At 37.5% G+C, this 16,434-nt stretch overlaps 1 protein-coding gene across 6 annotated transcripts in view; it reads left to right on the forward strand.

The window, feature by feature from the left end:
- SH3BGRL2 (SH3 domain binding glutamate rich protein like 2) overlaps nt 1-14,405 on the forward strand; it is a 166,016-nt gene extending 151,611 nt beyond the window's left edge. For all 6 annotated transcript variants that reach the window (XM_016955901.4, XM_016955903.3, XM_063813217.1 and 3 more), the window contains 2 exons: nt 7,253-7,333; nt 10,246-14,405. In XM_016955901.4, coding sequence (XP_016811390.1) covers nt 7,253-7,333; nt 10,246-10,257 — 93 coding nt within the window. In that variant the 3' untranslated portion in view covers nt 10,258-14,405. The remainder of the gene's footprint in view (nt 1-7,252; nt 7,334-10,245) is intronic.
- Nucleotides 14,406-16,434: the final 2,029 nt, after the last annotated feature.

Raw genomic sequence — 16,434 nt, forward strand, 5'->3', positions numbered from 1 at the left:
TCTATTCTTTTGGGTGGATCCCATTCAATTTTTGGATAAGAAGCACCCTGCTGGCAATAGTGATAGGGCACTGAATTAAAGGTTCATAACATAAAAATAACGCTTATAATTATTATGAGAGAAATACAGCTTAAGAGAAATTTTTCTTTTCTAAAAGTAAAAAATGTTGCTATTCTGAGATTTCTAAACATCTGACATTTCTAAATACCTTTCTTGGTGACTGAAACTTTAAGAATGGTTTCAATTTAATATGGACAAATGGATTATTGATAATGTTACATATTTTCTCTGCATGAGAGAAAATGTTACATATACACGTTTTTTTTTTTTTTAATTGAGACAGGGTCTTGCCCTGTTGCTCAGGCTGGAGTGCAGTGGTACAATCTCAAAATTTTGAGGCTGCAGCCTCAAAATCTGTCTATTTTATAGGTGTTGGTTTATATATATGAAACTTGCACGTGAGAATTTACCTTATTTCCAATGTTGTGATTTGGGGCATTGGGATCATTTTAAGATTAAGGTTTTTAATTATAAACACTGAGACCTGAAATATAAACATTAAGTCTCATTGTACCTTGCCTTTTGCTCTTTTACATGCACAATATTTTTGTGTTACCACCTAAATCTTTTGAAAGTAGAATTCATACTACATTTATAGAGATTGAGTGAGGCATTGTTTATGTTTTCTTTTTTACATTTCATTAACTTTTCATTCCTACATTTCACACTGACATTAGAGTTGTTTGTTTTTGTTTTTGTTTTGACATAGGCCCTCCGTCACTCTGTCACCCATGCAGGCTGTAGTGCACTGGTGTAGTCATTGCTCACTGCATGTAGCCTTGAACTTCAGGGCTCAGCTGGTCCTCTCACCTCAGCCTCCCAAGTAGCTGGAGCTGCAGGCACATGCTGCCATCCCTGGCTAATTTTTAAATATTTTTTAGAGACGGGGTCTTGCTGTGTTGCTCAGGCTTGTCTCAAACTCCTGGCCACAGACAGTCCTCACACCTCAGCCTCCCAAAGCTCTGGGATTACAGATGTGAACCACCCCAAATGATCACATAAGATATTTTTAATCACATAGAGACAGATGGTAGCCTTTTAAAACAAGAACAGGGACAGCATTTTGATGATCAAGTTACTAGCCCTCAATTTTTCTCATTAATATCTTTTCCCTTACCTATTCAGTTAAACAAGACAGGGGCAATTTCCAAATAAATATCTCCAGGAACAGGAATACTTACGCTGGGCTTTACACCTGGACACAGCTAACAGTCCATTTAGGAGCAACTCTACTGGATTCTCCTTTATTTTGTAGAATTCTGGCATTCCAAGGGATTTCACTAGTATTCTGATACAGAAAGAAAGAAAGTCTGAGAAGGTTAAAGGAGTTGATCAAGGTCATAGATAATTCATAGTGGTTTGCTGGACATCACATCCACGGTTGACTAAACATATACACCACTCAGTTTTCCAGAAATGAATCTGTGGTTGCATCAGACAGTGGTTGGTGCAAGTAGAAGTATAACACCCCCTTGGCTGGGCATGGTGGCTCACGCCTGTCATCTCAGCACTTTGGGAGGCTGAGGCAGGAAGATTGCTTGAGCCCTGGAGTTCAAGATCAGCCTGGGCAACATAATGATACCTCATCTCTACAGAGAGGTGCTCTCTTTGTAGAGGGGGTTTTCTCTAAAAAGAGGGGTTATCTCTACAATAATTTCTCTCATGAACATAGATGAATTTTTTTATTTTTTTTCTACAGAAGATGAAAAAATAGCTGGGTGTGGTGGTGTGCACCTGTGGTCCCAGCTACTCGGGAGGCTGAGATGGGAGGATCACCTGAGCCCAGGAGGTAGAGGCTGCAGTGAGCTGTGAACACACCATTACGCTCCAGTCTGGGTGACAGAGTGAGACCCTATCTCAACAACAACAAAAAAGATCCTTCTTCTCCCCAAACCTGATGAATTAGAGCTAGGCCATGTAGGGCCTTTCATATTACATTAAGGATTTTAGTCTCTATCTTACAAGGAGTGGGAAGTCTCAAAGGAAAGGATTTAAGCAGAGGGTGAGATCAAATCTGTTTTTTTGTTTGTTTTGTTTTTGGTTTTTTTTGGTTTTTTTTAAAATTTTATTATTATTATACTTTAAGTTTTAGGGTACATGTGCACAATGTGCAGGTTTGTTACATATGTATACATGTGCCATGTTGGTGTGCTGCACCCATTAACTCGTCATTTAGCATTAGGTATATCTCCTAATGCTATCCCTCCCCCCTCCCCCCACCCCACAACAGTCCCCAGTGTGTGACGTTCCCCTTCCTGTGTCCATGTGTTCTCATTGTTCAATTCCCACCTATGAGTGAGAACATGCAGTGTTTGGTTTTTTGTCCTTGCGATAGTTTGCTGAGAATGATGGTTTCCAGTTTCATCCATGTCCCTACAAAGGACATGAACTCATCATTTTTTATGGCTGCATAGTATTCCATGGTGTATATGTGCCACATTTTCTTAATCTAGTCTAGCATTGTTGGACATTTGGGTTGGTTCCAAGTCTTTACTATTGTGAATAGTGCCACAATAAACATACATGTGCATGTGTCTTTATAGCAGCATGATTTATAATCCTTTGGGTATATACCCAGTAATGGGATGGCTGGGTCAAATGGTATTTCTAGTTCTAGATCCCTGAGGAATCACCACACTGACTTCCACAGTGGTTGAACTAGTTTACAGTCCCACCAACAGTGTAAAAGTGTTCGTATTTCTCCACATCCTCTCCAGCACCTGTTGTTTCCTGACTTTTTAATGATCACCAGTCTAACTGGTGTGAGATGGTATCTCATTGTGGTTTTGATTTGCATTTCTCTAATGGCCAGTGATGATGAGCATTTTTTCATGAGTTTTTTGGCTGCATAAATGTCTTCTTTTGAGAAGTGTCTGTTTATATCCTTCGCCCACTTTTTGATGGGGTTGTTTGTTTTTTTCTTGTAAATTTATTTGAGTTCATTGTAGATTCTGGATATTAGCCCTTTGTCAGATGAGTAGGTTGTGAAAATTTTCTCGTATTTTGTAGGTTGCCTGTTCACTCTGATGGTAGTTTCTTTTGCTGTGCAGAAGCTCTTTAGTTTAATTAGATCCCATTTGTCAATTTTGTCTTTTGTTGCCATTGCTTTTGTTGTTTTAGACATGAAGTCCTTGCCCATGCCTATGTCCTGAATGGTATTGCGTAGGTTTTCTTCTAGGGTTTTTATGGTTCTAGGTCTAACAGGTAAGTCTTTAATCCATCTTGAATTAATTTTTGTATAAGGTGTAAGGAAGGGATCCAGTTTCAGCTTTCTACATATGGCTAGCCAGTTTTCCCAGCACCATTTATTAAATAGAGACTCCTTTCCCCATTTCTTGTTTTTGTCAGGTTTGTCAAAGATCAGATGGTTGTAGATATGTGGCATTATTTCTGAGAGCTCTGTTCTGTTCCACTGATCTATATCTCTGTTTTGGTACCAGTACCATGCTGTTTTGGTTACTGTAGCCTTGTAGTATAGTTTGAAGTCAGGTAGCATGATGCCTCCGGCTTTGTTCTTTTGGCTTAGGATTGACTTGGCGATGCGGGCTCTTTTTTGGTTCCATATGAACTTTAAAGTAGTTTTTTCCAATTCTGTGAAGAAAGTCATTGGTACCTTGATGGGGATGGCATTTAATCTATAAATTACCTTGGGCAGTATGGCCATTTTCATGATATTGATTCTTCCTACCCATGAGCATGGAATGTTCTTCCATTTGTTTGTATCCTCCTTTATTTCATTGAGCAGTGGTTTGTAGTTCTCCTTGAAGAGGTCCTTCCCATCCCTTGTAAGTTGGCTTCCTAGGTATTTTATTCTCTTTGAAGCAATTGTGAATGGGAGTTCACTCATGATTTGGCTCTCTGTTTGTCTATTATTGGTGTATAGGAATGCTTGTGATTTTTGTACATTGATTTTGTATCCTGAGACTTTGCTGAAGTTGCTTATCAGCTGAAGGAGATTTTGGGCTGAGACAATGGGGTTTTCTAGATATACAATCATGTCATCTGCAAACAGGGACAATTTGACTTCCTCTTTTCCTAATTGAATACCCTTTATTTCTTTCTCCTGCCTGATTGCCCTGGCCAGAACTTCCAACACTATGTTAAATAGGAGTGGTGAGAGAGGGCATCCCTGTCTTGTGCCAGTTTTCAAAGGGAATGCTTCCAGTTTTTGCCCATTCAGTATGATATTGGCTGTGGGTTTGTCATAGATAGCTCTTATTATTTTGAGATACGTCCCATCAATACCTAATTTATTGAGAGTTTTTAGCATGAAGGGTTGTTGAATTTTGTCAAAGGCCTTTTCTGCATCTATTGAGATAATCATGTGGTTTTTGTCTTTGGTTCTGTTTATATGCTGGATTACATTTATTGATTTGCATATATTGAACCAGCCATGCATCCCAGGGATGAAGCCCGCTTGATCATAGTGGATAAGCTTTTTGATGTGCTGCTGGATTCGGTTTATCAAATCTGTTTTTATAAACATCAGTCTGTCTTCACTTTGAGAGAATGATGGGGTAGAAATAGTGAGATTAGACAAAGGTTGATTAGTTGGGGTGCTGTTGCAGAAGTCTAGCTTAGATCAGGTTGGTAGAGACCAACGTGGAAAAATTGAGAGGCTTAAGGGATATATAAACTAGTGGTTGAGGGAAGAAAGGAGTCCTGTGATGTGTTGATTTTGGAGTTACAGGGCCCAGTAAATAGTGGTGCCATTTTCTGAGACGTCTAGTTTGTGGAGTGGAAGATCATGAATTGTCGTTAAGACCTTTTGTATTTAAGAGTCTGTGAACAGTTAGTGACTTTTATGGAACCAGAGCTCAGAAGAGAGGTCAGGGCAAGAGATTGTGAATTTAATCAGGGCCATGGCTGTGAATGAGCTTCCCCAGGGAAAGACTTTCGACTGAGTAGAGGCTGAATATGGTATAGAGAGAACAGGTATACTAAGTTACATACAGTTGATATCTTAAAGGATGGAACAAATCTAGCTGTAATTTAGCCCTCTTCCTCCTCTTACCACATTCAGTATAGTCAACAAATTGTCAGGCAGAGAAAGTATGTTTTGAACAGAATTATTTCTTGAACTCTCATGAGGGAATTATTACTCAACTCTTTGGAAATAGCTTCATTACAAAGAATGTAACATTTTCAGTCCATGAGATTTTGCCTGTATTTCATGTCAAACTTTGACCTGTTTTTCTGGCATAGTTAGGATCATATTTTGTCTTACAAGAAATTACAAATTTTCTTACAAATTCCATGAAATCTCTACATCCTAGAGCCATTAGGAACCTCCAGTTGCTCAGCTGATATCTTCTTTACTCAATGTTTCATATAGTTTCTCAAATATTACATGTTGAAATTGAACTCCAACCTTCCCTTCAGATTGTTTTTTCTCGTCTTTTTCATCAAGCCAGAAAGTTCAGAGCCACTTTAATTCTTATTTCTCCCTAATCACCCCCATCAAATCCACAACCAAGTATGATCACTTCTACCCCCAAAATGTATCTGCAGCCTGTCTGCTGCCCTCTGCCGTCAGCTCGGCTGCCACCATTGCTTACTGCAATTGCCAAAGTACTCCCCTTTTTCCCCTCCTTTCCTTTTTGCTGCCCTTTTTTTGAGTCATTCTCCGCACAGTTATTTAGGTATTTTCTTAAAAGAAACTAGATCATTTTGCTCCCTTGCTCAAAACCCTTATATGATTTCTTTTGGTACTTAAGATAAAATTCAAGATCATTTTCTTGGTTTACAAAGCCCAGCATATGTTTATCCCTGTCCACCCTGCCAGCTTCACACTTCACTAGTGCTGCTCCCTGCCCAAGAATGCTCCCATCCCAGTCCTTCACTTGGCTAACTCTATTCATCCTTCAGATGTAAGCTTAAATGCCAGTTTTCAAAGAAGACTTGGCCAAATCGCTCTTTTCAGACATGTTGCTCCTTCTTGGCTTGGTCAAGGAAGGCCTTTCTTTAGAGCTGATCCTAAATGACAGAAGGAGCAGCCTGTGAAAAACCTGAGGCTACTGCCTTCCAAACCACGAGACTCAATTGCTAAAGCTTTTGGAGAAGATGATCTGTACACAGAACCAAATAATTCAAAGATTTTTTAATCAGACAAGGCATGCGTTGCAGGAAGCGAATCTCTACAAGTTTAGATGCCGTTGGCTTGGCTTAACAATGGATTCATTAGCGCGCAGTGACTCCAGCACACGTGGTGCCCGATACTTGGTTTCCTTTTGGGCAGGATGCACCCTAGAGTACAGAAAGTGTGAATTTCAAGGTCAGTGAAACATGAGCCCAAATATCAGTTCTCTCACTTATTAGCTGTCAAACTTGAACAACATATTTCTTTGCCTTGAGCCAGTCTCTAACCCGGCAGGCTATGGTGAAGATTTAATAACATAACATTTATAAGACACTTAGCACAAAGCAAATGCCTAAAATGATTGTGATCATCATTTGCTTACATTATTTATCCTTAGGATAAAGTTATCAAATTACCAAATTTTAAGACTGCTTTACATATGATAAATGCAAACTTTTGAAAAGAAACAGTTGAACAGATTGACCAGAATTCCTTGATGCCTTCTTGTGAAGGTAGGAAGAGAAAAATGATTCTATATGTTTGAGGCAACGGTAAATATTATAGAGAATATAGTTTCCTTTAGTTTTTATTTGATCTTTTTATTCCCTCTAAGGAGATGGTCTCAAAGAATGTGGAAAACTTCAGAAGCAGAATAAGACACACTTTCATTGACACATGGAGACCTTTACAGCTTTGTTTACCCAGTGATTTTTTCAAAACCGTAGATAACAAAATATCAAGAGTGGAATTGGGAGGCAGCCTTCCATACTGAAGACCTAGAGTAAAATCTTAGGTCAGAGTGATTCACACAGACAAATGTTAGTTTGGCCCACAAAGGAAAAGGAGTGTGTTCCTATTTCATTTCTGTCACCAAATGTTTTACATTTTAATCTTGTCATAGGTTTTGGGTTAAAAACTTGTTACATTCTTCATCATACTAAAATAAATTTTTACGTGCAAGCAGACTAATTCAGCAGATTTATTTAGCTTTTCCCTGATCTGGACGGAGCAATGGTACATTTTTTACTTCCATAAAGAATTTGTCCAATGCACCAAATATAAAGATAATTGTTTGCTTTTGTTGGTTTATTTTCTGCTTCCCTTTTTTTCTAGGATTATGACAGTTTTTTTGAATCCAAGGAAAGCAACACAGTCTTTTCATTTTTAGGCCTGAAACCACGGTTGGCATCAAAGGTAGGTAAATCTTTTCTTATTCTTGTTTTAGAATTCATCTCTTCTGAACTTTTCTTAGAGATGTAGAGTGATGGGGGTGTTAGAGGAATGCATATATAGTTTCTTAGATTTGGGGGTTTTGCTTCCTCTGATGCATAATTAGAGACTACCCAGTGTCTAGTTTTTTGTTTTTCCCCCCAATTTTTCGATTGTTGCTATAAATTAGAATATTACCTTATTTTTAATTTATACCCCATTCCTCCAAGAATTTAAGGTAGCAAAAACTAGTAGGTGCTTTCTGTTTAAAATTGCAAATTTTTTTACTTTACATTTTTTTGAAATAGCAGACTCAGAGTCATATTTAAAGGTGTTTTAAATTTACTTTCATTGGAGAAGAGATGGTCTATAATAATAAATGGTCAACCTTAAAAAAAATCTTCAATTCCTTAATCAAAATATTTTGAAGCCACTTTTTATTAAGTCGTATGTCTTTTAGAAAACATAAAGGAGCCAATATTTTCTCATGTTTAGAACTAGAAATGATGTGTGTTATCACAACTTTATTAAGCTTATAGATTCACTTTCAAAAAAGAAAAAACATTTCTTTATTAAGTAAGGTACTATTTTGATATTATTTCTTTTTTTAAAACACACATTTTCTTTCTGATTATGAAAGTAGCCTAGACTCCTTTTTTTGAATTGGGAAAATATTAAAAAAGGGTAAAACAAAGAATTAAAATCACCACCCAGAGCTAACCACATTGACATTTTTTGTGTTTCCTTGCAGTCTTTATATACATAGTAATTGAAGTTTTGAGTGTTTCAAATTGAGACTGAATTCTAATATGTCTATTTTTAACACAACCGAAATAAAAGTACATTTCCTAGAACTTTGATGTCTTAAAATAGTAGGTCTTTTGAGGCTACCCAGGATTTGTACCATCTCTGGCATACCTGTAGGAAGAAGGCAGGGACCCTCAATAACATAAATTATAGACCGGCATCTGCAGTGCATAGCCAATGTGAAATCGTGCTTTGTTTTTACATCAGTTAGTCCACAGATGGTTGTGGGTGGTTTCCATGCACATGTTTTAAGCAGAGGCAAAACCCACGCATACCGTATTTAAAGGTTCTTAAAACTACTTTTATAAAGATGGAACATTTGAATACTTGTTAGGAAAATTAGAGTATTTTTATAACGTATTTCATCCAGAGATATTAAAAGTCCAGATTTATCTTCAAAGAACTGGAAAAAACTAGGATGGAGTAGTCTAATGGATACATAAATCCAGCGGGCATCATTGTCTATGCAAAAACCTTTTAAAAAATACTGCTTGTTCCCATTTTCCCCAAATATGTAAATTCTTTAGAGACTGTGGGCTGACTTCTTTATTCTTCAAAGAAATGTATTTTCTCACCAGTTTCTCAGGAAATCTATGGTCTATGAAATATACATTCTCACATGGCTTGTGGCCACAGTATTAAAGTTGATCTTGGTGTCACTGAAGTTAACTTGATTTCAGGGGACCATCCCAAAGGTAGTGAGGGCCCTGGACACTGCCCCCATTCAGCCCACCGTTTTCAGGGACCTAAATCAGTTATACCTGGACAGGAGTATCTGGGACCAGAGCAGATGTCCATAGCACAAGGTCTGTGCCACTCTCCATGAACCATTTAGGGCTTTAAAAGCTAATAGTAACTCATACTTCATCGTCGTATGAGAGAAGTGAAAATGTCTTCAAGAACAATTTAGCATTTTCTCTCTTCTAATCTTCTATTTTTTACCTTGGTAGTGATTCATCATACAGTCTATAGTCTAAGGCTTTGACAGAGTGTTCACAGGTTTAATGTACTAAAAGATGAAAGCCCTGTTTTCTCTTTTCCTTTCCTACTCCCTGTGTAGTATACACACATAAAAAACATGGCAACAAAGCCTATCAGGAAACATAAAGACATCATTAGCACCTATAATTGCTCTTACTTGGTAGGAGAGGACATTCATGGGCCCAACAGGCCCAGGTGCAGTGTAGGCTCTGACTGGGCTGCCCTCCATAGTGGGAGGGGCAAAGGTAGGTTAGAGGTCTCTAGATGGTGGCCTGCAGGCCACATTGGCGCTGGATATGTTGTTTGTCCTGTGAAGAGGTTTTTTAAAGTATGTAAATATTAGATGGTATGGAATCCCTGGTGGGGGTGGTGGGGGGATCTCAGTTTCCCTTGTAGTTAGTTGGCTGGAGCTCACAGTGGCTGGCCCATTGTGATAGCCAACTAATTCTGAGAAAGGGAGGCCATTTCACCGATACTTTTTAGGTAGAAAACCATCAAAGTTAAAATTTAGTAGACCCCAAGAAGGGCCTGTCATAGAAGATTGTACTTTCAGATCCCTAGCTTTCAGGGGTAATATCCAAAGTAGGTAACAACCGGTCAACACTGGGTGCTGACTGGCCAGAGCTTGAGCAGGCCACAGAGGCCCCCTGTGCCAGATGTCAGCTCTTTATCCATTGGCTCAAAGGGGAGGGTGCGCAGGGGTGGCAGTTGGGGGACTGGGGCAGCGACTCTTTACTAACAGATATGGTCATTCTAGAGTGGTTCTTCATCTTGGGTTGCTATTAACGGGCATCTCTGCAGGCCGTCTGAGCAAGGTAACCCCCCACCCAGCCATACACAAGTGGAACAGTACCTCTGAGAGGAATCTCAGTAGGTCATTGAAAACATGCAGCTTTCTTTCCACTTTTATATTTGGCAGGTCGGGTGGGTGTGATTTAAATCTGGGCTCTGATGCTGAAACCCAGGATTTTCTCTTATCAATCACATGGAGGTGATCTGTTATGATTTCCAACATCTCTGTTCCTGACATTTAAAAAACCCCTGCCAAGGGTGAATTTTCTTGTCGATGTAATGCAATAACTGACCTTTTTTTTTTTTTTTTTTTATAGGCAGAACCTTAGAGAAGAAGAGTGGAAGATGACGGAGATGCATTTTGAAGCACCCCCTGGTACTCAGCACACACATGCTTACCTAATGCATCACTGTGACAAAAGCCACACGCATTATCAGTAACTTTGCTTGCCACGGAAAAGGTGTTTTTGAAAGATGTGGCTATAATGAGAATTGCATGATTGCTTTAAACCAAATCAGGTGGTGGATTTTTTTTTTTTCTTATTCTATTTGCCTGCAGTTGCCTCACTCACCTGGAAATACCGTCACCTGTTACAGGTGTACTTTCTTAATGACTGAAAGATAAGTGGGTAGCACCGTCAGAGAGAAAATGTTGGATCTGCCCTAGGTTATAGTAGATGCCGGAATTGCGTAAACCCACTTCTCTTTAAGCTGCCTGGATTGCATCTTTGAAATATGTCTGCCAAGTTGTTAGAATCTTTGAATCAGAAGGAAAAAAAGCAGCGCTGGTTGACAAAGGGTGTTGAAGATTTTTGCTGCAGAATCAGTTACAAACATCACAGTTCCCATGCTTTGTAATAACACCTGGTGAAAAAGTTAGATATTCTAGACTTGTTTTAGTAATGGAAACTCTTACCCCCACATATTATCCAACTTCCTACAGATGTTTCCAGAAATCCCTGTTGTAACATCAGGTGATCAGAGCTAAGTTACTGGGATGACAATAATTGCTATTTGAAATATATGCTTCTTTATTTCTTGCAAGGGGCAAGTTTCACCCAAATGCCTGAGACTGCTTGAAAGATATATTTTAAGTGGTGCACTAATTAGTGAATTTATAGGAAAATTATCTGACGAGTATCTGAAGGCATTTTCAGCTCTAGCAATTTATTTATAATATATAAGTTCATATATTTTTTAATCCAGCTCCCCTAACAGACAGCTGCTGCTTCTATTTTGTGAAGGGACTATATTTTTTGAGAAAGGAAAATCTCAGTTAGATATATTTTGTGAACCCTTGATTAGACATATTAAAATATACCAATGTTGTAGTAAAATTTAATTTTTCCTTTTGTTACTTTTCATTTGCCTCTAATTTTGCTTGCTCATATTTCTGGCCAATGTACAGCCTCATATTTTTCAGAGTAATACAGATACTTGTTCTCATTCCGTATATGAGCACAAGTAAGGTTTCAGAGCAACACATATGAGAAAGAGAGTAACCCGGAATTGTACTTGTCAAGAAAAATCTGTACTCCTATTGGAGTGGATGCTGATGAACATCGAACATATCTACTTCATTAGAGCAGAGGCTATTTTTCTGCATTCTTGTCCCTATAACAGGGATGCTTAATTTTTTTTTTAACTTAGAGTTTTAAATTGCCAAACATGGGAACAGCCTTGAATAGGATAAATTTTCAGAGGGCTGCCTAAAATATTTTATTTCTAGCATCCTGATTCTGGACTTTTCATTATAATTCTGAGCAGGAAATTTATAAGAAATTGAAAGAGCAGAAGAATTACAGCCCTGTCACATGTGCCCAGCACTCCGCCCCATGCCTTGCTAAATGTAGACTAAAGAACTTGTTGAATGCTAAGGCTGAAATCCCAACCTGAGATTTGTAGTACAGGATTACAACCAGAAGGAAAGTATGACAGATTTCTACTTAACTAGAACGGACACATGATCCACAATTTTCTCTTCAAGGGAAGCTGTTGTCAAATTATGGATATTACTGGTTAGTTGTCATTAAGTAAGATCCAGGTCAAATTCCATTTGACAAATCCCAGGGACTATCCAGGAATTTTTTTTTAACTGGATATTGTGTTTGAGTATGTGAGTCTTCTGATAAAACTTAGAATTTCTTTTTAAGCAGTTGTAAAAATTGTCATGTTGTAATTCATTACTCAGCTAACATTTAGTCTACTCTTGCTAGTGAGTGCCAAGAACCAACTTGGTAAGGTTGAGGCTTTGCAAGTTAACTGCTGGGGTTATAGGATCAATACCATACTTGCTAGACAAAGCTACCCAGATTTGTCTTATATTATAATTTTTGAGTTAACCATAGTATACCTATTATGATTATAGTAAACAGACTAGTGGGTAGTAATGCTAAATTACTATCACAGTTATGTACCATCTCCCCACCCCATTTTTTTTTTTTGATCAGCAAAGAAATACAGGAGACCAGTCTCAAGTGGTGCTGTACTTGTTATGAGTGAGGCAGCAGCACAGTGTGTGGCATTTACATGGTACCCAGGCTCCACAGAGTACCAAGATGTTGCCCTCTGGGACCACACTTAGTTCAGAGAATATGGGGTCCTTACTTGTATTCTTTTATCAGCTGATTTTGAAACATATAATAATGATTTTCTTGTTCCCTTCTTTAACTAGCTGCCTTTAGATTTTGATAATCACAGTCTTAAAATACTAGGAAAGAAGTGGATGGGAATTGTAGGCATAGATTTCATATCAAGGGCATTTCAAGACAGAATTTTTATTTCCTGTAGTAGGCTTGCTGGAGCAAAGGAAATGTGCTGCTAAAAATCAACTTATGCCATTTTAAAATTAGATAAAATATGGAGTGCCATCCTGCTAGGTGTGTACAGACCAGAAGAAAATTTAGGTGGGAAAATACTTGTTTTTCCAAATTCTGGTGTTTTATTACAATCAAAGAAGAGGAAAGCAAGGTATTTTTTCACCTCAGACTCTAATATATTCTAGATTTGTTTCTGTTTTATAGATTTAATTCAATACCTCCACATAGATGTTTTTATATTACATGAATTTAATAATAAACTAAACTTTTTTTGTCTCCCATTATTGAAAAGTACCAAAGCTTCTTTCTGTTGTGTTTGATTTTACTATAGGGGTTTTGCTTTTTCTAGAGATACTTTTCATTTAACAGCTTTTGTTAAGTGTCAGGCTGCACTTTGCTCCATATAATTATTGTTTTCAGATTTCAACTTGTATGTGTTTGTCTCTTAAAGCATTGGTGAAATCACATATTTTATATTCAGCATAAAGGAGAATAAATTCCAGAAAACACATATTCTGAAAATGGAGTGTTTGTTCCCTGCCATTTTTCACACCTCTCTTAATTTTAGTTCTGTTTAGTTGAGAGGCTGTGATTTTACTCTTGCCTGTGAACCTCATGCATGAAAGCAGCACATTAAATTGTAAAAATACAAACAGATCGTGTGATCATTCAAGGAGCCAGACATGAGGTCCTGCACGAGGGTGTTGGGAGGACACCACAGATTCATCTCAGACAGTGATCAGGACTGAGGATGGAGTTAAATCACTCAGCCCCTGGGTGGGGTGGGGTGGTTCAAATGGATGACTGATCTCCTGAGTACACTGAAGCCACAGGCTGGTGGCCATGTTCTCTGAATTGGGTGCAGAAGACAAGGGCAGAGTGGCTGCGGCCCCTATTACCTTTGTAGCAGCCACATCAGAAAGCAGAAGAAAACAGTATTTCTGAAGGCATTGTTTGAGGTTGATCTCAGCACTGAACGATTTCAAGCCCTACGCACCAGAACAGAAGGAGGGTGGAGGAAGGGATCAGAGGGAACGAGCTGTAGGTTTGCAGAAATGTGTGAAACCAAAATGATCACTGCCTACTTGTGATTCAAATCTTCAGAGTTTTCCTGGTTCTTCTAGAAATACACGTCAGGTTTGTTTGTTCATCCTTTCTGTCAGCATGGATCAAGCCCCTAAAATGTGGTAAGTATTGTCAGAGCAGGGCAATATCTCTACTCTCAAGTATGAGGGGAATAGAAACAAAGCAGCAGTTTTAGCCAGGGTTCAATGATAGAGTGGAGGTAAATTAAGAGCCTCCAGGCTGTGATTCACCATTTGAGACATTATACATAATTTGTTTTTGTTATAAGCCATTTGAATTTTTAAAAAATTTCATACACGCAATGGAATATAGATATGTATATACACATATAATATATATGCTAAAGTATAAAGAGTAATAATAATGACAATAAACAAACCCCTGTGTGCCTACCACCCACCTTATTGCCTTTCCTTTGAGGTACCGTGTGCTGTTTCCTGAACCTATCTCTATCCCTGTCTGATAGAGGGAACCCCTGTACTGAACTTTGTGTTGACCATAGCCTTCTTGTCTTTCATCACTTTATCTCCATGTATGTATCCTTAAAGAATAATAAATGGAATTAAACTGAATGTATTCTTCTGTCACCTCCTTTTTATGTTCATTGCCGTCGGAGTTTTTTCACTGCTAAATATTATTCCATTATGAATATATCACATGTTCTCTTCTCCAGCTGGTGCTTATTGAACTGCATCTTTGTTTGAAATAGAAAAAGGTAATGTTGCTCTGAATATTCTTTTATGTGACTTCTGGTGTACGTACTCGAGAATGGATGTATACCTTGAATAGAATTGCTGGTTTATACAATAAAAGCACATCATCAGTTTTAATAGATAAGGCCAAATTGCTTTCCAGAGTACTAATTTATGCTCCCCACCAGTATACTAGAATTTGCAGGACTCTAAATCTTTGCCAATGTTTGAGATTGTCAGAGTTGCATTTTTGCCAAGCTGGGGAGTATAAAATGTTACCTCATTGTGGTTTCATTTTGTAAATTTTTGATTATTAGTAAGTTGAACATGTTTTATTATGGGAATTCTTGTTTCTTTTTCTTGGCAATCCCTCTTCATGTCTTTTGCCTTTCTTCCTATTGAGTTGTGTTTTAATGATTAATTTTTAAAGTTTCTTTATATTTAATATTTAATTGGTCGACATTTATTTAATCATTAAAGTGAAGAGAAACCAGATTTAGAGTAGAAAACTTTTCTGAGGCCATTTCCAGAAATATGCTAAGCATGTGAATCTTTATTCTATTTGGAGAAAATAAAGTTAAATACATATATATTTTTTTTTCTTGTGTGCTATTTTTTACCTTGTCAGCATATCAGCCAACAGTTGACTTCGGGAGCTCCTCTGTGCTCTAGAAGGGTGTCTTCTTTGACGCCATTTTAAAGCTCATCAATTGCAGTTATTTAGTAATAAATTAATTTTATTAATGTTATAATCTAGTTTTCTGCTACAGAATTTCACCAACAAGAAACCTTTATATAGACTGGATGTTTATATATGCACATCTCCTTAGTATGTCACCATATAATGGGCCCAGAGCAATAGGCCAAAATGATGTTACACGTAAATGCACATTAAAAAATTACTTCTTTAAGTAATAGGAGATTGTATTGAACCCATACCCAATTAAATAATCCTTAAGCTGAGTGAGGTAGATCAGCATCATGCTGAATATGACCCAGTGTATTGTGGTGGCAGCATGTTCCTATGTGTAAGCCAACTGGCAGGTAGAAGAACAAGAAACTAGAATGCAGTTGTATCTTCTGGGCCCCTGGTAACTGAGGGCATGACATTTTTGATAGACTGAGGACCCTGGTATTTGAAAGCATATTAACTCAAAACTTGTTGTTGCTTACAATGAATAGGACAAAGATTTAGACCTTTTTGTAAAATAGCACTCCACACTGTTGTAATATACATCATTTTTGGCCCTATAATAATAAAATTCATTATAACGAAACTTTCCACTAAAAAAGCTCTAGCACAAGAATCTATCATACTAATGTTATAGAAACGAAAGCTCTGTAGTTTAGAACAGTGCTATCCAGTGTGGTACCAACAAACCCTATATAGCTGTTGAGCACTTGAATTGTGCCTAGTTGACTTTGTGATGTGAATGTAAATATATTCCAGATTTCGAAGACTTAGTGTGAAAGGAAGAATGTAAAATATCTCATTAATAATTTTTATATTGGTTATATATTGAAATAATATTTTAGATATATTGGGTTAAATTAAGTATTAAAATTTATTTTTCCTTTTTGTTAAGGTGGCCACTAGAAAATTTAAAATTACATATATGGCTTGTATTATGTTTCTACTGGACAATACTGTTCTGTACAAACCTCTTTACCTGAATTTACAATAGAGAAATTAATACCTTTAAAAGGCTTTTTGGGTTTTGGCAAAATGTCACCTTCTTTCCTCTGTAATACTGAAAGGAAATGTGAATATCTTCAGGACCATAATTTTCTAATACTGCTGCCAAGATAAATATTTTTCTCATTTTGCTTTTTTGTTCCTCTAGGTTGAAGCACTTTTTGTAGTGAAAGAGAAGTTTATTTTTTTTTCCTGGAAAAACAGAATAATGTT

This window comes from Pan troglodytes, chromosome 5 (genome assembly GCF_028858775.2).
Source record: "Pan troglodytes isolate AG18354 chromosome 5, NHGRI_mPanTro3-v2.0_pri, whole genome shotgun sequence".
NCBI lineage: Eukaryota > Metazoa > Chordata > Mammalia > Primates > Hominidae > Pan > Pan troglodytes.